Source organism: Mercenaria mercenaria, unplaced genomic scaffold (assembly GCF_021730395.1).
Source record: "Mercenaria mercenaria strain notata unplaced genomic scaffold, MADL_Memer_1 contig_1192, whole genome shotgun sequence".
Taxonomy (NCBI): domain Eukaryota; kingdom Metazoa; phylum Mollusca; class Bivalvia; order Venerida; family Veneridae; genus Mercenaria; species Mercenaria mercenaria.
In genome coordinates this window covers 1-23,362 of record NW_026459173.1, presented here as the reverse complement: position 1 = coordinate 23,362, position 23,362 = coordinate 1, and the positions used below count along the sequence as shown (strand labels likewise).

At 35.9% G+C, this 23,362-nt stretch overlaps 1 protein-coding gene, 1 long non-coding RNA gene and 1 other non-coding gene across 3 annotated transcripts; 1 reads left to right on the top strand and 2 right to left on the bottom strand.

Moving 5' to 3' along the window:
- Window positions 1-4,161: 4,161 nt before the first annotated feature.
- LOC123551644 (uncharacterized) lies at window positions 4,162-7,032 on the bottom strand. Its single transcript, XM_045340728.2, has 2 exons — window positions 6,752-7,032; window positions 4,162-6,243 (listed from the first exon to the last, which is right to left on the bottom strand). Exon 2 carries the CDS (start codon window positions 6,062-6,064, stop codon window positions 5,258-5,260), a length of 807 nt encoding a protein of 268 aa, XP_045196663.2. The 5' UTR covers window positions 6,065-6,243; window positions 6,752-7,032; the 3' UTR covers window positions 4,162-5,257.
- Window positions 7,033-7,537: 505 nt separating this feature from the next.
- Window positions 7,538-18,899, top strand: LOC128551510 (uncharacterized). Its single transcript, XR_008368813.1, has 3 exons — window positions 7,538-8,001; window positions 8,472-8,670; window positions 18,305-18,899. It is a non-coding gene; the product is annotated as an uncharacterized LOC128551510 (long non-coding RNA).
- Window positions 18,900-23,043: 4,144 nt separating this feature from the next.
- Window positions 23,044-23,115, bottom strand: Trnap-ugg (transfer RNA proline (anticodon UGG)). The gene has a single exon. It is a non-coding gene; the product is annotated as a tRNA-Pro (tRNA).
- Between the last annotated feature and the right edge of the window lie 247 nt (window positions 23,116-23,362).

Here is a 23,362-nt window from a genome sequence, read left to right as displayed (position 1 = left end):
AGCAGTATCGTTACTCTGCTCATTGGTCCAGTCTACCTTGGATATAGGTTTAGATACTCTCGCCTCCTCACTGGCCACATGAGAAGCCGCAGTACCTGAAGAACTGTTTACAAAGGGAGCAGAAGTAACAGCCGCCTGGTAAATTGCCTTCACTTCGTCATTGAAGATGTAACGTCTATAAAGTCTGTCGGCATCGATGTTTTGTTTGCCACTACGGTATTCTATAGTGAAGTTGTAGTTTGCGAGCTCAGCAAGCCATCTGTGCTGGGTGGCGTCCAACTTCGCAGTGGTTGTTACATGGGTCAAAGGATTGCTATCTGTTTTTACTACAAATTCATTTCCGTACAAATAGTCATGAAATTTGTCAGTAACACTCCATTTAAGGGCTAAAAATTCTAATTTGTGGGCCGGGTAATTGCGTTCATTGGGCCTGAGACTACGGCTAGCGTACGCAATCACGCGTTCTTTGCCATCTTGTACTTGAAGGAGGACAGATCCTAAACCAACTGTACTGGCATCAGTGTGCAGAATAAAGGGCAAAGAGTAATCGGCATAGCCTAAGACTGGAGGGGATATAAGTTTCTCCTTGATGGTCTCAAATGCAGTCTGCTGTGCATCTTCCCAAATCCATTTAGCTGGAGATTTTGCCTTTTTCTTAGATTTTGGTGATTTCTTGGTCAGATCGTGACCTTGTAAAAGATCATTCAAGGGCTTGACAATTTGGGAATACCTAGGGACAAATTTCCTGTCAATCCAAGGAATTGTCTAAGGATCTTAATATTAGTAGGCTACTCCTGGACTGCAGAAAGTTTGTTGGGGTCTGTGGCAATACCCTGGTCTGAAAAAATATGCTCTAAGTAGGTAATAGAAGATTTAAAATATTCACTTTGGATGGATTGACACGCAAATTGTGATCACTGAGTCTTTGAAAAAAACGACTCTAATCTGGAAATATGTTCGTCAAAAGTAGACGAAAATATCAGAATATCATCTGAAAAGATCAAGCATTCTCTCAGACGCATGTCACCCATACACTTCTCCATGCAGCGTTGAAAAGTTGCTGGGGCGTTCGTAAGCCCATATCCCATACGTATCCAATCGTAAAATCCTAAATTTCCAACAGAAAATGCTATTTTGTGTTTGTCTGACTCTTCTATCTCAATCTGCCAAAAAGCTGAATGTAGGTCAATCTTAGAAAAGAATTTAGAATCTGTCAAAACATCAATGGTATCGTCAAACCTGGGTAATATGTACGCGTCCTTCCGATATTTACTGTTCAATTTACGCCAGTCAATACAAAATCTAAGTGAGCCGTTCGGTTTACGAACGAGAACAACGTTAGAAAAATAGGGTGAGTCTGAACCTAATGATATTGCCGTCTAACATTTCTTTGATATGTTGCCTGACCTCTTCATACAAAGCAGGGGGGATTCGACGATAGGGTTCCTTAAACGGGGTTTCATCTTCTAAGACAATTTTATGCTTGGCTAAATCAGTTTTGCCAATATCCTTGGTATTTGTACAAAGAGAGAACCTCCTGAGTGATGTTAGACGAAATATCATCTTTGACCTTGGCCTCTGTTATAGTACAAATTTCAGATTTGGGTTTGAAAGTTTTCGCAGTCATATTACAAATTCTGACCGGAATTTTAACAGAGGACGTGTTTTGAACCTTCATTACACGTGAGCAAACAGTCTAGCCTTAAAAAAGTTCAGAACTCTCAGTAAGTACTGAGGAAATGGACTGGTCAAAATTTCTAACCATTCCGTTTATGGTAACACTTTCAAAAGGTGCAACGAAAATGGTCTTTTTTCCACATATCTTAACTGGGTAAGTGCGTGAATCGAGACTGTCCATGGCTAATTGCCATTCATGAGGTACGGTACTTGCTCCGGTACGGTATCTAAAAATACTCTACAACGGCGCAATACATTTGTTCCTATAATAACAGGACAACAATGGTTAAAATCATTGTCTGGAATGACCAGAACGGGTACATCAAGGTTAAAAGAAGATAAAAATGGTAAACAAACTGTTGCTTCAATATATCCATCGTATTTCAGTGTAGAACCATCTGCAACTGACAATGAAAGACCAAGAGAATCCAAAGAGTGTAAAGAAACTTTTGGACTTAAAGACTGAATAGCAGAATGGCTCATAGTAGACACCATAGAACCTGAATCAAGTAAACATTTAAAAGATTTGCCATTGATTGTAACAGAATTCTCATTTGCAGTACCTGTGAATCTATCTACAAAGGAATCCGATAGGGCTAACATCTCACCTTCCTCCGTATCGCCCTTTACAGAGGAGATTAATTGTTTGACTGGTTGCCACGGTGACCACTGTTTCTTTTTTCGTCTCCAAGGTAACTATCTTGGCCTCTACCTCGACTTCGGTCTCCACAGTAACTATCATGACCCCTTCCACGACCTCTATGATAACTGCCATGACCTCTAACGCGACCTTGGCCTAAGGACTTGGGGTTTGAACCAGAAAATTAAGAGAGAGGTGGAGTATAGTTTGCTTTGTTAAAATAACGATTGGACGAATTATACCTGTTATGGTCCCGAAATTATGTGATTTCTGACTGTTTAATTTTTGCAACACCATATCGAATTTCGATTCAATTTTCTTATGAACTCTTTCCTCGAAAGATGAGAATTTTGATTCTAAATTAGATATTTTAGAATCCATTTTCTTTTCAAGTGATGACAATTGCTGATCAAACGAGGATTCAACAGAAAGAGGAGCTTGCTTTGTCGTGGTGGGCAGCTTCGCAGATGGAAGCGAATCTGGGACATTAGGCAAAGTCGGTGTGGAAGAAATCTGTTTTTCAACTTTTCTGATTTCCCGGAGTAGCAAGTTGTAATCATCTAGGGAATCATATTTGTGTCTCGTCTGCAGACGAAGCATGTCGGACGTAAGACCAGTCCAAAATTTGTGATGGAGAATGTCATTACGGGCCAAGCCGGGAAGTAGGCCTTTATGCTTTCCAACCTGCAAACATAGGTAGTGACAGACTCTGTAGGGCCTTGTGACGTATTGAAAAATTGTGTCAATAGATCTTCCTTTGTTGAGGCTTCTGAAAACATAATATCAAGTTTAGCAAGAATATCTAGGACAGTAGCGGTCTGTCCCAGAGGTATGGTCATGATCCGGGCCGTGCCATGCAAAGATCCTCTGATCAACTGCAAAATTCAGCTCTGGGTTTTTCAAAATGCATTGAACCTCATAACGCCAAACCACGTACGGTACTTCACTCTTAGGTACGGGTTCATCTCCGGAAAACAGGCAATTTTGGGCAGCACAGGAGCAGTTGGCAATGCCGAAGACTGTGACAAAATTGGTAAGGATGTGGATGTCCGTAAAGAGGTGTCTACCCTGGGTCCTGGCAAAGAAACAGATGGGTTTGTCAAGGGAAAGGCTGATGGGAAAATTGGTGGTGGTATAGAGGTTTGTGGTGGGAGTTTTCCTAGAGATGTTTTGGGTTTCGCACCCGACTCTGGGGTCCCTGTACTAACGAGCGGGACAGCTTTACTGGTCTTAGGAATAAGTTGATACTTTTCCTCAATATACTTAAGTATTTCATCCATCTTAAGAGTTGTATCCTCTGAAGCACTTTTGTCTTCAGACGATGCCATGGTGAAATTTAACACACAAAAAAATATGGAAATATGTATGATTCTATGTAGTGTTTACGCCGGTAACTTTACACACAATAGAAAAATACTCAAAATAAATCAAACGCACGAAACAAAAAAAGAAAAATGCAAAACACAAAATACAGCGTTTAAAATAAGTCAAACTTGATTGGCTGTAAACTCAAACTATAAGTTTATAACATAGGTCAAATTCTAGAACAGTTTTTTTCAGCTATTTTCCTCCTAACTGCAAAATATTGAACAACGTAAACAAAGTATTGACCTAATTCTACCCTCACAGCGTGGGAAAATCACAACTCTATACACCTGTAAATATTGGTCAAATGATCGATAACGTTTACTAACAGACTAACTGTGTACCGTGATACTAGATCACGTGATATATCGTTTACCTTGATATGACATTGAACACCTGAAAATCGTTAATGTTCTATTCCATCAAGCAAATTTCATAATTTCACAAAATAACTATACTGTATTAATGCAAATCGCAAGCATACTGTATGTATTTATTTATTTTTTTCGCAATCGCTTGCAGCACAGTAAACACAAACAAAAAATATATAGTAATACGTATGATCTAAATATAAATGCGCTAAATGCACTTTGTTCACTATTTTCATTCACACTGCTCACGGTGATGTTAGTAATATGTTAGTTATTATACTGAGAATCTAGAAATAGCAGAAATGGAAATAGAAGAAATGCCCTTACAGTTTATCGTCTGCAAACTTTTACGTTGCAATACAGTGTAAACACTCACTAAATATAGTATATAGTATAGTAGGTAAGTATCCCCGCCTGTCACGCGGGAGACCGGGGTTCGATTCCCCGTCGGGGAGCCATTTGTAACCAGGTCTTGGTTTGTAGTAGTAAAACCAACGCTGTCGATTCTAACTCACTTTTATTATGTCTATATGGACAAAGCCAGGATCACTTCCAAAAGATCTAAACAGATTATATGTCAGTATAGAAAACTTCTAATGATATCAGAGTATACTTTAGACAGTACTGCAAAGTACGTCTTACTTGTACAGAACAAAGAAGTGTCCAGAGAATAGAAAGATAGGCGGGAAGAAACTGTTTCGCGGGGTTAGTATACATGCACGTGCAAAACTAGTGAACACATTCATACGACCTTTCCACTGACCCATACACTCGCTGCGTCACTGTATAATATATTACTATAGTTAGGTAACTAAATATACTAAAGTTAGGGAGACAGACGCGAGGCGCACATTAAAACACAATCAGCGAACTGTACAATGTTGCCAGGGTTACACATTTATCAAAATTGAGGTTCATAACAAAATGAATCGTTTAGGCATTTATCCAGCTTTAGTTTTCTTTTGTTTTTTCCAAACGGAAAGCAAAAATATAGTCCATCCGTTTTTGTTGTAAACAAAGTCGATGTTGAATCTGAATATTTTCCAAGTTTACATTTCAGTTCTATATCCTCATCTTGCTTATCATAATATTGCTTAATAGCCCAAAGCACTCTCTAAGTATCTATAGCAATACAACGAGGAAGTGAAATGTTATGGAGATAAAGTAAAACTTCTGTCCTTCCATTCACTAAAATGCATCTTCATCAGAAAGAGAAAATCTCAAAATAGTATGAAGAGAAAGTCAACCTATTGTCTTTCCATTCACCAAATTCAGAATCATAACAATCGTTTACGCATTTAGCCAGCTTTTGTTTTCTATTCGGATCGCCGGACACAAGGCGCACAGATAATCCATCAGTTGTCGTTGTAAACGAAGTCGGTCCTAAATCTGAATATTTTCCAAGTTTACATTTTAGTTCTATATTCCCATCTTTCTTCTCATAATATTGCTTAATAGCCCAAAGCACTCTCTCATTATCTATAGCATAGAAAATCCCCTTTCTCTGTACAACTGTTACCACTGGCAGAGTGTCTATTGTATTTGTACCGTTTTCAAGACTTTTTAGTATATCTGTCGGTGACCTTTTTGTATCATGGAAATATATTGCGTCTTTGGAGTAACGAATTTCTGATATCTTCAGACATTTTGGCTTCTTAGGCATGTTACGATCTCCTATTTCTACAGTAAGACCCTCATCGCGAGTGCTCAGCTTATAATCCTTCAAGTCTTTGTGTACTCCGTAATTTACGGGAATAGCTATGGTTTCTTCACGACTTCTGAGAAACTCTTCATACCTTTGAAATACCCAAAGCCGCCGATTGTTCACTGAAAATTTTAGACCGTCCCTTTTCACAATTTTTATTCTTGGAATGTCATTGACAGTAATAGCCCCTGTTATCAATTTCTCAAGCGTTCGTTGAATCTTAGTACCGTTTTTGAATCTGTAGTTGATAATGTCACGGGAAAACCGTATTTCGCTTGGTAAAAACTTTGCATGATTTCTACACATTTTATTTGTTCAACAGTGTTTGAATTTTTCATAAAAAATAATATTGTAAATGGTAAAATTACTACACAAAAGTCCACCTCCTCGAACTTTTTCCAACATGACTTTTCTTTTGAGTTGAAACCGCAAGTATAATGTTTAAGTCGATAATTGTTCAATGTAATTCTCCAGGTATGCAATTACTGAAAACAAAATACACAATTGTGAATACATTCTTTTTTTCCTTCAAAAATGTAATGAAACCGTCTAACAGTTAAATTTTCTTCATCCGATCACTAGTTTAAGTTAAATTTAAAACTGATTATAACTACTCTTAAAGGCATATAGAATACAGTAATATTTACAAACAGTTTTGGTCGAATTAACCTAGGAGAAAGCCCCGCTTCTAAAGATTACTTGGAATAAAAAAAAAGTCACTGTCAATATTTTTATAATTATATTTTAGCGTTAAAAATGGAAGAAATTTTGCCAGTGTCATCGATTAGCACACATACTGTCATTTGTTCTGGGCATGATTTGTATTTCAGTACGCCGGATCAAGACGACTTTATGCTTTCAATAATTGTTAATTTTCAATCACTTAGAGATTAAATCTATATCAACTATAAGTTATTTCTAGCTGATGTTTGGTTGGTGTATAATGTTGTCATATAGTCACTTGAATATGATAAGCAAATAAAAGAATTTTACCTTATTTGTTTATTTCCCAGATTCCTTAACATAATCAAATGCGAACGACATTATAGAATATTTCACAACAGTTTCAAATATTGAATATTTAACTACGTAACCTTCCGTCTATTTTTAGATTCCCTTAGATAATATTGGTTATCCCTGTTCTATGTTTAGGCTATTTGCGACTAAGGTAGCAGTTGGTAGTTTCTGATGCAAACTAAAACTTTATTAACAAAAATATTAGGTAAATACTAAACAGACAACTCTATCCTTTGAAATTCTAGCCTACTTTCGTTTTGACGGCAAATATCTATAATTAGAGGGATCCATTAATATGTACCTCTTCTTTTGAAATATACACATAATGGTATTGTAAATCTGTTTTGATGATTGGGAGTTGGGATTAAATCCAAAGAAAAATATTTTGTTATTCTGTTATTTGTTATTGTACTGCGAATATCTTAAAACGTTCATCATTTTAGTAACTTTAGAAAACTTTGCACGGTTTCTACTCATCATATTTTGTCAACAATTTTTGAATTTTACGTAACAAATGATATTGTAAATGGTATATAATGTACTAATGTACTCCAAAGCCCATAGCGGCTATATAACTTCCTGGTTATTTTCTGATGTGAAGATTTATTGCTATGTTAAATACAAGTATTCATAATAGTTATATATTAGTAATATAACTGTTGAACAAAGAAATGTTTATGTTTTTGCTGTGCTAACTAAATCATCTTTTCTCTTTGAACTGATGTTTAGAGTCCGATTCTTAAAACCTAAATAGCAAGTATATCGAGTCGATATCTTTTTCAATATATACCCTGCATTCAAACTATACAGCTGCGTACATATGCGTACAAAAAGCGTCTAACAAACCAGTATTGGGGTTAATGAATACACTGTTTTGTTTTTCGAATCATCGATTAAAGTTAAGTTAACCCAAACGGTTTATTGATTTGAACAATGATTTATTGTTAATGTGACAATCACTTATTTGGAATGAAATATTTGTATGATTATATGTAGTCTTTAACTTTACAGCTTTAAATTTAACTGTTAGACGGTTTCTATTACAATTTTGAAGGAAAAAAAATGTAGTCATAACTGTGTATTTTGTTTTCAGTAATTGCGTACCTGGAGAATTACCTTGAACAATTATCGACTTAAACATTATACTTGCGGTTTCAACTCAAAAGAAAAGTCATGTTGGAAAAAGTTCGAGGAGGTGGACTTTATCAACTACAGATTCAAAAACGGTACTAAGATTCAACGAACGCTTGAGAAATTGATAACAGGGGCTATTACTGTCAATGACATCTGGGCTATGTTCAGGGAATACGAAAATTAACATAAAATGAACTCCGCTGTTGTGATTTTTAGATATATTTAAATGTGTAGAAATTCAAGCAAAATATAGTTGCAGTTTTTTAGATCGGATCCAGACAGTATGATAAACCGTATTGCAGAGAGCAAATTGTGTTAACTCCTTGGGGATGGGAGGGGGTGGGGGCTGCTTTTCCTCACGCCCTCATCTGCCTCTTGGCCGCCAGGACTTGCGGTTATAATTAAATTCCTCGGCTTATCTTCAGATTAAAAAAAAATAAAGGGAAACTCTTGTTACGGAAAAGGTGGAACAAACTTTAGTTGCAAATCTAGCCCGCTAAAATCTCTGAATACAATAAGGAAATATTCTCAACGATTATCATTATGTCTTTTTTATTTGCAGAAACCTAAACGAACCGTAACATCGGACAGTATTGACTACAGTTTGAATTACAAGACAGAAAAAAGCAACAAATTGCAGACGTCCAACATTCTTCCTGCTCACATGCTTACATCTTGTGGCGTCGGATAAATAGCCAGTAGCCAAGTATTGATGCAGCCGTAGTGGAATAACTGGGAAACTCATTATTTTATCTTTGAAGGTATGTTTGTTTTCTTACACCGTCGTACGAAATATCTGATATTAATTTGTAACAGAAAATACAGGTTATTGACGGAACAAACAAGCACATGTCGTATAACAGTCTGCATATTCTCCATTTTGCCACCTGTATGTCTTTCCATCTGTCCATCCATCTGCCCATCTAATGGTCGATCAGTTTCATTCCAAACTATTCCTGAAGCCAGTTCTGAACAGGGGACATATTTTCTATGTAGGAATAAGAAGGACATACTAGTACACATTTTTTTTTGCTAAAATAAAACAACATTCTTAATCCAAAATACAACAGAATGTTAAATGTTCAATATTTCATTCATCCAATTCTATTTAAAAAAAAAATAAAATTTCGATTTTGTCCACCGTTACATGTCGCAGTAACAACGCTAAATGTCGCACTCCCAATTTAAAACTAAGATATATAATATTAACAATTCATTGTGTTTTGTTTTTAGTTTTTATTTGTTGTAATAAGTTTGAATCTGCTATAGTAAAATGATGTGTTAACTTGTTAGCGTTAAGCCCAGTGGAAGTCATACTCGTACATTCTTGAATACTTTTTCAAGGACAGCAGACTGAATAAACACCTAATTAACATCATCACTTTATTATTATTATTAAAAACAATAATGAAATATTTGTTAATCGAACCAGCTCGATTCGCTAGTTTCTCGTGCATTAACACACATGACACATGTCTTTAAAAGCATCGAGTGCATGACGTATTTATTGATTCTGTGTACTGGGGAAGAAATATACATTGTTAATCCCTTAAAATGCTTTTGCTGTTTCCGACTTAGCACTAAACTGGCATTTTTTTCCGGCGGAATAAGTGACCGAGTCGTCATTGTCAGTCTGGTAATTAAACATAACATCATTAAATATAAAATCACCATATAAAGAACTAGGAAAGAAAAATGTCATAAAGTCCTAACATTCCGGAGCTACTACTAGTAACGCTCACGAGTAAAGAAACGAAATTCATGTTCATTTTCATTCGGTTAAATTCTAGAACATTTTATTACATTTCGAAAATACAGTTTGTTAACAATAATCAATATACAGCCTACACGCCGCAACACGCGGTCATTATGGCCCAAGAACCATGGTATAATGCACGTAGTTTTCCCGCCAAAGTAAGTATGTACAGTGTATGACTGCCTGAGATATACACGTATTCGTTGTTGGTCGTGTTCAACGGGACATTGATCTTAGTGCTAATTACTGGAACGGCGATATTAATGTCGATCTAGTATAATTCCGACAAAACTTATCCAGACGATACAACATGGCACTATTGGAAATTTGGCGCATGCGTGAGGGTTAAGTATAAGTTTGACTTAATGCACGATGCACGTTACTATAGTCTATAAACATACGACCTGTGACAAACATATCGCAATTATTTAAATTTAAAAGAAATTAAGTTCAAATCTGTATCGTGTAGGAGTTTGCCCTTGAGACGAACGGCATTTGCTCGCGAGTCGAACATGCGTTTGATCGCAGTTAATAGTATGCTTGAAGCGTTTAAGTAACAATGCTGAAATCTTGTAAGAACAGCATTAAAGAAAAGGGACATACTTAAATGGTTAAAATATAGATTCTTAGTTTCTACTTATTTTCTGTCTATATTACACTGAAATAATTTAAGGACAACGGCAGGATCGACGAATGACCCCGTGTACAAGGTAACTAATTATCAAAAACCACTGCGAGCAGCTGTCTGGTCATAGATTGAACGCCGGTACTCCAGTCACTTCGAGTTAGATTTTTCGATTTGCCTAGTGTAATAAACAGCTGTCTCTACCTTGATAAGTCTCTGGAAACACCTATTGCAGCGATGTTCACAATCAGCATTCACTTCGGCCTGGTTACAACATTATATAAAATTTTGACATTACAATTCGTACACAACAATGCTTCTGTTTGAACACACAGAAAAAAACAACACAATTTTAATACGTTCCATTGTTGTATTCATACCAAAGTTTACCCTGAATCCCTGAAAAAAAAGACATACCCTTCCTTAAAATGGAAAAAGGAAAGAAGCTCACATTGCTGAATAAAATGCGGTTATTCGGCTAATATAAATACATTTACAATCCTTTTAAATCAAATACATGATTTTTTTTTTTAATTTTTAGCTGGCCGACAAAGGTAAATTAATCTAAATATTCACTTGGTGGGTTAAAAAAAATCAACACAACTTAACATTTTTTTTTTAAATTAAATCAAACCATCTACATTGTCGGGAATTATTGATGCACAACATTTTGTCTTTCGGAAAGAATCAATACATTAATACGCCAAGGGCACATATCAGTTTATGTCCCCTTTTGAACTTAAAACTTCTGGTTAAAGTTTTGCATGCAAGATACTCAACACAAATGCAGATACTGGATTTAAACTCTATAGATATTTTAGCATTTAGGCTAACATTTTCCTGCTTCTGGGACAATATTTCGAATAGTCGAGCACTGACTGTCTTACAGACAGCTCTTGTTCTATAAATGTTTGCAAATTAGAAAAATAGCTTAAATAACGAAAGTAATCTAAATAGAACAACTACAAAGGAAAGATTTTATTTACGTACGATGTTGATAATGAGTCGGACACTGTCCGTCTCTATATCAAATTTCAGAGTCTAAATTGATTTGATAGCTTTCATTTTAGCGCCTACAGCGTGTGAAAAACAAAATAGGATAATGGAAGAATGATTTACTCAATCGATGTCTGTCTATTTGTTGTTGTTATACTTCATGGCACAAAATACGCAAGGTTAAAGTAAAATGAAACTTGATTTTTTCCTGAATTGATTTTTAAAACTCCCGCGATTTATACTGCTTACGTTCTGCTGTGAGAGTGGTAGTGCGTCACGTTACAAAGAATGGCAACTCATAACTAATGAGATGTTGTTTTTTCCGGCCATTGAAAAGCTTTTTGCGGTCCTATAGCGATATTTTCGTGAAAATGACCGTCAAAATCGTCCGACTGTCGATTGCGTCCGGCTTAAGATCAGTTTACCCTATCACACGTACGGAAATTGCCGAGTGTCATTACGGGCTCAGTATCTTAATATTTACACGTACTGCAGTGTGTATATCTATTTTATGTGTTTCTAGGTTGGTGAATTCATAGTCACCTTCTAAGAAATTCAAATCTTTTGAAAACAGGTGCAAATATCATATTTCATTACTAGTGTACAAATGTAAAAAAGGGATTGTCCTATATACATTTCAGATTTACTACAGTTTGCTCATAATGATCATTACAGTGAATCTGCGTTCATCCGAACACAAGGATCTTTCTACTGTTAAACCTAAAACGAACTACCTGAAAAAAACATTTAGTTATAAATCTGCGCACATATATGGAATTAACTTCTTTTTTACATAAAGCTTCATAATATGTCTACGTTTAAGCGTGTTTTAAAGAATTTTCTCTTGCTACAATAGTTTTTTTTTTGCAATTTATTAATTGTAATAACAAGGATTTTGTTGAATTAATGTTACTTGTTTCCATATGAGCTTGAATGTTGAATAATTCGGTGCACAGTAATAATGATAATTGTATTATCTTATATATAATCCAAACCTGGAACATGTATAATATTTTAAAGGACAGACTTTCCTTTTTCCCACGTCTTAATTATCGTGAATATACTTGTAATTTGTGTACGGTATATAATGACTATTTAAGACTTAGAACTATAATTTGAGACGCGTTTGTCGAAGAAACATTTAAAAGTAATTCTGATATATGTATTTTTGTATAAATGTGCAATCAAAAATTGAATGTATGATTGTGTAGATGTATGAATTTAAGAAATAATTCATAGCAAACGAGTGTTTTAACACTGTTTATGCTATATGGGCGGTTATACGTCGGGCGTCATAACTTTACGAGGGCGCAGCCCGAGTGAAATTATTTGTACGACGTATTACCGCCCGAGTGTATAGATAGTGTTAAGACACGGTTTGCTATAAACTGTTTCGATTCTGCACTCTTTACAGGTGACCCCACAGTGACCCTGAACAGTTAAACAATTTCCGGATGATAACTTGAGAACGCTTGGGCCTATGATCATATATTTTGGTACACAGGTGTAACATCATAAAATACAGGTCAAGTTCGACTTTGGGGTCTGTAGGTCAAAGGTCAAGGTCACAGTGACTCGGTTTCCAGATGATAACTTGAGAACGCTTGGGTCTAGGATCTTAAATTTTTGTACACTGGTGTAACATGATAAAATACAGGTCATGTTTGACTTTGAGGTTAGTAGGTCAAAGGTCAAGGTCACAATAACACGTAACAGTTAAACGGTTTTCGGGTGATAACTTGAGAACGTTTGGGCCTAGGATCATGAAAATTGACGGCGAGGTTGGTTATGACCAGCAGGTGACCCCTAGTGATTTTGAGGTCACCAGGTCATAGGTCAAGGTCACAGTGACCAGGAACACTTAAACGGTTTTCGGACAATAACTTCACAACGCTTGGGACTAGGATCACGAAATTCAATAGGGAGGTTGGTCATGACCCGTAATTATTTTGGGTTCCAAAGGTCAAAGGTCATTTAAACCTTTTCCGGACAATAACTCGAGAACGCTTGAAACTTCATATGAGGTTGATCATGACCAGCAGATGACCTCTATTGATTTTGAGGTCAGTAGGTCAAAGGTCAAGCAAGTTCAGCTTTGACATTGGCTTAGTTCTGTGACAAGGCCGCCCGCTTAGCTCAGTAGGTAGAGCGTCGGTCTACGGATCGCGGGGTCGTGAGTTCAGCAATTTTTTCCTTCTTTATATCATCCAAAAATTCCCCAAATGACCAAATTAAGTTTGCATTTTGATGATTGCAGAAAGAAAACTTAAGTTACGTTGACATTCACCATGATTTAACCATTTAAAAAGTTTGTTTACATGCAATTAAAGATAGAAGCATTCTAAATGTTAATTAACTATAAAAATTCCCAATCTGAGTAAAAAACTCGCTATTTTCCCCAATTTATCCGGTACCAGACCTTTTCCCAAAAGGACAAAAAAATCACTGGAGTTCGATCCTCGGGCGGGGTGTATGTTCTCCGTGACTGTTTAATAAACGACATTGTGTCTGAAATCATTAGTCCTCCACCTCTGATTTATGTGGGAAAGTTGGCAGTTACTTGCGGAGAACAGGTTTATACTGGTACAGAATCCAGGAACACTGGTTATGTTAACTGCCCGCCGTTACATGACTGAAATGCTGTTGAATAAAGGCGTTTAAAACAAAACAAAGTGACAAGGCCATATTGTGGGGGTATAATTCGTCACTCCTGTGACAACTCTAGTTCGAATTTGTCTGAGAATCCCTTCTTTGCTCGCTTGTGAATACTTGCTGTAATGGGCACAATTCAGTACGAACATTTTTTATGCCCCCGAAGGGAGGCATATAGTTTTTGAAAACCGTCTGTCGGTCTGTCGGTCTGTCAGTCTGTCCGCAATTTTCGTGTCCGGTCCATATCTTTGTCATCGATGGATGGATTTTCAAATAACTTGGCATGAATGTGTACCACAGTAAGACGACGAGTCACGCGCAAAACCCAGGTCCGTAGCTCAAAGGTCAAGGTCACACTTAGACGTTAAAGGTCATTTTTCATGATAGTGCATTCGTGTCCGGTCCATATCTTTGTCATCCATGGATGGATTTTCAAATAACTTGGCATGAATGTGTACCACAGTAAGACGACGTGTCGCGCGTAAGACCCAGGCCCGTGGCTCAAAGGTCAAGGTCACACTTAGACGTTAAAGGTCATATTTCATGATAGTGCATTGATGGGCGTGTCCGGTCCATATCTTTGTCATTCATGCATGGATTTTAAAATTATTGGGCATGAATGTGTACCACAGTAAGACGTCGTGTCGCGCGCAAGACCCAGGTCCGTAGGTCAAAGGTCCTAAACTCTAACATCGGCCATAACTATTCATTCAAAGTGCCATCGGGGGCATGTGTCATCATATGGAGACAGTTCGTGTTTACATAAATACTCAGACATCTCAGTTCAGAAATATTCAGAAAGATATTCAGAAATTTTCAGAAATATATGGAAACTGAATTAAACTTAAGATAAAATTGACACTGTAATGATACCGAAGACAGTTGTGATGTCTGAAAGCTGCTGTTGTGTTTAATAGTTTATAAGAAACCTAATTGCAAAGCAAAACTTGATTAAAATTTCTAACCTGGACATGCGCACTCGAATACTCTACCATAAATGAGGAAAGCATAATATGCTTTTCAAACTTATAATTGTTTCTTGTCCGCTCTAACTCTTTAACTGCTTGAAGGATTTCAAAGAAACTTGGCACAAATGTTCACCACACCGAGACGATGTGCAGAGCTAAAGGTCACACTTAGGGTCAAAGGTCATATATGACTTTGCTTTGTGTATATTGCTCTTGCTCTTGTTTTTATTTGGCAGATCCCTTTTTTGCTCACTTACAATAAAAAAAAAAGAATAACTTTCCTTTTATGTTACTATAAATGGCTTATTTTGATTTTTTTTATTATTGGCCGTAGGGAAAAACCGAGACCACTTTTCTGTGGTACAACATGGATGGTACCTCTGATATTTAGGTGTATTTCGACATACCTTTACCTGGTAAGGATTTCTATGCCCCCGGCATCTACTGATGCGGGAGGCATATAGTGATTGTCCTGTCCGTCCGTTCTTCTGTTCGTTCGTTCGTCCGTCCGTCCGTATGAGGTTAACCAAATGGGACCGTTTCGTCTAGCATCAATACCCCTTACTAGAATGACTTGATACTAATGCAGATGTAACCTGTGACCATTCCTCATCTTCAGACATCACCTGACCTCAGTTTGACCTTGACCTTGACCTCTTTTTGGACTTAGGTTGCTTTATATGGGCCATCTCCTGGTTAACCAAATGGGACAGTTTCGTCTAGCACCAATACCGCTTACAAGAATGAATTGATACTAATACAGATGTAACCTGTGACCATTCCTCATCTTCAGACATCACCTGACCTCAGTTTGACCTTGACCTCATTGTGGACTTAGGTTGCTTTATATGGGCCATCTCTTGGTTAACCAAATGGGACCGTTTCGTCTAGAATCAATACCGCTTACAAGAATGAATTGATACTAATACAGATGTAACCTGTGACCATTCGTCATCTTCAAACATCACCTGACCTCAGTTTGACATTGACCTCGTTTTGGACTTAGGTTGCTTTGTATCGACAAGGATGCCACCGGGGGCATCAAGCGTTTATTGAATGCAGCTCCTTGTTTCTGGATTAGAATTTTATTTTTGAATTTATTCCCTTTGTTGTTCCTGTCCTTTTTGTTTCAACAGTCAAGTTCTTTAAATTTTGCTCCCATCCTCTGATGTAAACCTTCGGGCGTTTATTGCCCCGCTTGGTTCATATGTGATAAATTACGATTCCGGCACATTTTTAATTACCATTTTATTGTTCTTGGAAACGGTAAACATGTATTAAATATCCATAACCAGGGCCCAGAAATCAACAATATTACTAAAAGCACATACTGAACTTTTTTAAAAGGATTTTTTATCTCTCGTTACAAACATGAAATTACCAAAAATGTTCATATAACTTTAACATTTGATAAACAGGAGCACAGTTTCAAGAATAATAACTTTACGTTTGGGTTATTTTGAGTACAGGTCCACACATTTGGAGTACGGAGGAGTACGAACGTAGTGTCAAGATTTCAAGCTGTTTATATATATTCGTCCAGAAATTATATAAGTTTTAAAACATAGCGGCTGATGCTTACCAAAATCATAAATATGATTCCTAAAAAGAAACAATTGCACAAGTTACACGCGTTTCTTAAACATTCACGACTGTCTACAAAACCTGAAACGACGCTAGTTCTAAAGTGGAGTAAACAAGGGAAGAAGCGACGTTGGTAACTGATACAGAAAAGCATTCTATGATTTAGATTGCATCTTTTATCTATGCTACAAGAAGAGGTTTTTATGAACACGGCGCAGAAACCAGATGTCAATCTGCGCAGAAATACATATACGTCCCTAGGAAAGCATTAAAAAAAAACGGGTATTAACAGCACGTAAATTGCCCTGTTTGCACACTATACTTCTCCCGTTAATACATGGGCGGATCCAGTGAAAAAAGTAGTTTTTATGCAAGAATGTTTTGAAATACGTTTTGCCATGACATGCACCACACAATATCCATATCCTTAATGACGAAATCGGGACTAATGTTCGAGGAATCGTCAGTCTGTTCGGCGTTATATGGCATACATGTATTTTTTTCTAAAGTCTAGATGCCCTTGACTGAAAATAATACTTCCAAAATTGTATTCTGTTGAATCAGTGCTATATATTTTATCAACAATAACCTCATACCGCTTGTTAATATTAAGATCTACACATTTTCTGAATTATCAATGTAACACGTATTTTGGCGGGAAAGTTGCTCGTGCTTTCCATGATGCGGCATAGGTAGACTGCGTATACATGCATAATGGGCGTCCTTGGGCGCTTCGTTCTTCTTGTTTTTCTGTGTTCGGCCCAAGATAGAATCGTCTGAATGACATGTTCTCGATTAAAAATTTCACACCACCTTGAAACCGGGAGGACCGCGAACAATGCGAGAACAATATGGCGGATGTCAAAGAAACATGGTAGAGAAATAAACATACGATAAAATTATGACCAAATAAAATATCACTGGAATGAAGAAATGACACTTTTGTAGAAACGTTGGTTTACCCCCGTCGATAATGTAAATAAGCGCCGTGAACAAGGCTGTAAAACTCCACTTCCGGTTCCCGGTGTTTAATTTAATAATATTTTATTGCTTATCACTATTTACATTTATAATAACAAATACATGTATCAGAAAAATGTACATGTACAGCCAAGAAAATAAACAAATGGGTCTGGCCACAATTTCTTACAAAATTAGTTAAAGGCCCTTCCCAGTAGAAATAACATAAAGTAACTGGGCGGGGAAAACAAAATAAATATGAGAAGTTGTGTTATTAATTATTATTACTATTATTATTAAATCACACACAGTTCTAATTTTTATTGGCCAACACACTTGTCGTTGTAAGAGTAAACAACAGCTGGTGACAGTGACGTATATAATGCGGCGATATATATGTATATTTTTTTTTGAAGTTGTTCAGTGCGTCAAACGGGAACGGGTAGTAAAATATTTTTTTCTCGTGATAAAAAACACAAAAAGTAATGGCGTTATTAGGGTTGGATGAAAAGAAACATTGATTGAAACATTTAATCGCTAAAGTACATGGAATAAGACGGAGGTCCTTTTTATTTGATTCTATAGTTGAAAAAGGCAATATGGAGAATATGCAGAATATGCTGGCAGTTTTGTTGCTATAGCAAAAATAACTACTCCAGCAGGGTTGTATGCGGCTCTAAAAGCCCGGCAATGGTTTGGTTCAATGATTATATTCGGTGCTTATGTGCATTTATAAAGGAATGGTGCAATTTAACAAATAGGTAGTCTAAATGATTCGCTGATTCTTGGTACATTTATACACTTATTTCATTCTTCAAAAATGAATTAAACATTATTTTATTTTGTCTTTTCAGGAAAATGTGACCTTCGGTATTGTTCAAGGACAGTTTCTAGAGGATGAAATAAAGGACTCGTGGTAATACTATACAGACCACCATTTAGATGAATGCCAAGACAGCAGTAACATCGGTCAAATAAATAAAACGTTGAGGAATTCCATAGGTGCTGTTTAACATGTCATTCTAATGATGTAACAATTTTCATGGATCATGGGAAATGAATATTCTATTCAGAAGGACAGTGCAGGTTGTTGTAATGCTAAAAAAACTGCTTGTTAGATTGTCATCGTTGGACTTCATTACTAACGTCAATCTTTTCACGCATTTGAGACTGAACACTTAATGTTTTCCAGTGAGAAACGTACACTAATACTATGGAGAAAAAAAGGATGAAAAACGTTTTTCACATGATCTATAATTTCAGTGTTGCATTAATTATTTCCGAATTGGAAACATTCAAGAAGTAACATTGCAGACTTGATGTTTATACGCGGTTCTTTTTATTCTCGTGCCACTTTACATATTCGAAGTTTATAAAGGTCCATTTGATTTCAATATAATGTTTGTGATTGAATTGTGTATTAAACTTCAAATAAACTTCATAGTTGCATGTTTTGATTTAAGTTTAAGAAAAATATCAATTATGCAAATGTTTTATAAAACTGAGTATTCCAGCTTTAGGATGCGATGGAAACAGGCAATTTTAAAGAAAAATACTCAAAAAGAGTTGCAGTATATCATATATGTATTTACTTGGAAAATTTCTTTCAATAAGAACCCGCTACCTAGTCTGATAAATATAATAATGTATGTAATACATAAGTTTGATAATACACTAGTGTAGTAAAACATTGACATTGACGTTGACGTCATTTATTTCTTGGAGACGTTGGGTGAATTTACTTGGTCTATATAATAGGTAAAGATAGAAGAAATTTTGATGTTTCATCTAGAAAAAATTTAAAAGGATAAAAAGAATACTAGTATTACATTAGTGTCTTTCCACATTGCATTTATTAAACTCTTTGAATAGAATTTGATAAAATGCTCGGCAGAGCCTCGCATTTTATTATTTTATTCAACTCGTTTAATAAATTCAATATGAAAAGACAACCGTGTAATATCCTCTATGTATTATTTTAATTTTGTTTTGAGACTTAATTGAAAATTAAATTTGCACACGCCACACTGCACAATTAAATTTAACGTGATGGTACATGCATTTTAGCGTGAGAGATAATCATGAAACTCCCTTTAAAGGCAAAACTACTGATTGAGATTTAGACCAACTTGACTCATTTTAGCTGTCAAAGTGAGAAGTCAGTATTGGATGTTCTACATTTGCGCCAAAATTTGAAGGATTTTCTGTAAGATCATAAAATTGGTGTAAAATTACAATTTTTTTCATACAATATATTGTAAGAATAAGGAGGGATCAATTGGTGGCGTTTGAAAGTTTCAAATATCATAAAGCTGAGATAAGTCACCATTCAACAAAGGGATACAGGCTTTTGTCGCGTAGATTGAGTTTTCTGTGAATGTCGACCTCAGAAATGGGTCATCCGTGGATGGCTCAGCTACATATCTTTGGATCTTGAAGTGGCATCCGTGGATGACTCAGTTAAATTACGATGAACTGAGGTGAGCCATCCATGGATGGATCAACTATGAAAGTGAGTCATCAATGGATGTCTCATCTACATAGTAGTCCTTTGAAATGAGTCATCCGTGGATGTCTCAGTATGTCTCTGAAAGTGAGTCATGTAGGCATGGCACATCTCTAAAAGTGAGTAATGCAGGCATGGCACATCTATGAACGTGAGTCATGCAGGCATGGCTCATCATGTACCTTGTTGATGGAAAACAAATGAGAACATACTGTGTGAAAATGTCTCGCAGGAAAACGGAAACAAATACAGTGGTAGGTATATTTTTCCTTTTTATGACAAGCGTAGATAAAATATATACATGACGTCACAGAAAAAAGGCATATATGAAAACGCCCGTTTTCTTATTTAAAAACCATATTCTGACTTCAGATAATTCCCTGTTATAAATAAATAATTTAATTAATGACGGAATATAAACAAATGTGAACAACTTTCATTCATAATGTAAGCAAAGGGAAATAGCTTTTATACATAACTATTAAATATCAAAGAATATAGGGTATTAAACATAAGACAAGATAAAGTGTATTTTCAGTCAAGACAATATATACAATACGGCTTGTATACTTTAGAAAAAACAATCAAGTGTCAGTAGAGAATTCATAATTTGATTCAAGTTGCTGGTCATCTTGTAATATGGTATCCATAATGAATTTTGTCTCATTATGGTTGTCTGGATTATGTCAGGATATTTATTTTATATATTATTGTTCCAGCTTAATCCTTTTTACGTGATGTAGACAATTATTTCGCCATTTCAAATAATAGATGTTTTGGCGTTACTTGGATTTTGGTCGCCATGTTGTTTTTTCGATATAAATCGCAGATTTATTCAATGTGTAGTATATTATTCCACTACTAATCCAATGTTAAAGCTTTTTTGCATAATATACATACACATTGCGATTTTCTTATGAAACTGTGAATTATGGCGGCCATCTTGTATTTTGGTGGCCATCTTGGATCTCCTACAAACCGCTTCCCAGGCTTGAAGCATATTATGTTTATCTACTACTGTGTGAAGTTTCATGCTTTTCACGGAAGGTGCACAATGCGCCCTTTTTATACAGGGATTTCTTGCACTATATTGATTATTTCAATAACTTATTTAACTTTATGATGCGGATTTCCTTTCAATAAATGTTAAGACTCATTATGATTTCGATATTATATTCTTCAGAGGGTGTTATGAAAAATATTTACACCTCGGAATTTAAATATCGACCGAGGCTCTATATTTCAATTTCTTGCAGAGTACATGTTTCATATCTACCTCTCAGGAATACAATATTTACATATATTCCCTATTCAAAGTTACTATGAAGATGACTTAACGATTTCAAGGTATCAATATGACAAAATATGATAGAATTTCTTAGATACAAACAGTGGCTATTTACACCATTCTATCTGGTTTTTCAAGTTATTAGTATATCAGACTGGCATAGAACTGCAAATAACCCTTAACTCTTTATTTTGTCTAGTATTACCTTTTTTCCATATATTCAATATTATTAAACGTTGTGTTCGATTGGAACTAAGTGAATCATACCTTTTGATTTCATTTGACATTTACGGCGCACCAACACAGTACAGGCGATATGGCGCCAAACAGGACTTGCATCGAAATGAAAAAAGGAAGTATGGAATCAAAACTTTTATACTTGCTGGAAATACAAAGATACAGCACACTCAAGAGGTCAGACCTTACTAGTCGCCATATATGATCCCTTAAGGGTATGACAGTGGTTTCAATTCTTTTCAAACATAAATTGTCGTCCCAAAAACACATGGGACTAGATAAGTTACAAATTGTCGGTAAAAGCAATTTTGAAAAGCAGGAGAAAAGTCTATTATAATTCTATTCTTTTACTTTCTAAATTCTTTATGTGAAATTGTAGTTCTTTATTTGTTACAAGCATGTTGTTGTAGATATAAAACCTGAATTTCGAGTTTTTATGGATACCCGGCCTTATGTTGATATTGCGAATGCTGGAATGTTCTGATTGAATGTAACAAACGACAAAACATTATTTTATTTACATCTAACAAAGTAAATGATGTGAAAATTCAGGTGAATCACTGTAATAAAGGTAAAGCTAAACTTTATTTAACGTCGCATATAAAAAGCACACAACCATGAGCTACAAAGCTCTTGTGCGACAAACTAGGTACAATGTATCCAGTAACATTATACTTACCTAGGATCATTTAATCTCCTGGAAAAACTCTGAACCCTAGCCAACCAGTATAGTCGCGAAAATGTAAGGTGATTATATCGCGACCTTAGCGAGAATCCTACCCCTAAACCAGTGATCATAGTGTATGACAGCGTATTCGAAGATAAATAAGATAAATATTAAATACTTGATAAACGACATTGTGTCTGAAATCTTTAGTCCTCCACCTCTGATAATTCATGTGGGGAAGTTGGCAGTTACTTGCGGAGAACAGGTTTGTACTGGTACAGAATCCAGGAACACTGGTTAGGTTAACTGCCCGCCGTTACATGACTGAAATACTGTTGAAAAACGGCGTTAAAACCAAAACGAAACGAAACAAACAAATATTAAATACGGGTCAAAGAAGGGAAGGAGACTAAAAAGGTTGATCATTCTTACATATCTTAATGTTTTAACAATACCAATAATGGCAAAGAACAAAAGTTGTTTCCATATTTAAATATGCGTTTTTCAATGGGTATGATTCTCGGATTACTGGAAGAGCCCATTAACATGGTTTAAACCGAAGGAAAAAAGTCCGTATATTCAGAGTTGTTCGTATATGAATTAAAATAGTGATGATGAAATTTGCAAAAATATGACTTATTATATAAATACCTTTAAAATATTAAAAATGTAGCAAATTATATTGTTATATCGATGAGTGTGAAAACCCACTACAACCTAGTGACCTACTCCCCACCACCCCCTACTCCGCCCTATAAACATCAGGAAAATTAATCATCAAGATGTGATTAACATCATGCATGTACTTCAACCAAACATTCTTAACTATTAATATTTTATTTTTCATTTTTACGGTCAATAAAATTGTTTATAAAAATATCAAGCAAAAATCAACGAGCTCGTCCGGGATTTGAACCCGGGACCTCTCGCACCCAAAGCGAGAATCATACCCCTAGACCAACGAGCCGCACGCATTGATGGTTCTATGTGCACCGCCGCATGAACACATCTGTGGATGTCTCTAATTTTTTTGATATTTGTAACATGTGTAAATGTTGAGTTCTACTCAACCCGGGGCTAGAGGGCGTGCAAGGTAGCTTGCATTTCCACTACCGTCAATGGACAGGCTTAGTCAAACCGAGCCTGCAACATTTTCACTTTTGTCGTGTTTAGCGAACAGGGGAGTTTCACTTTATCTATTTTAGTCACCCGAG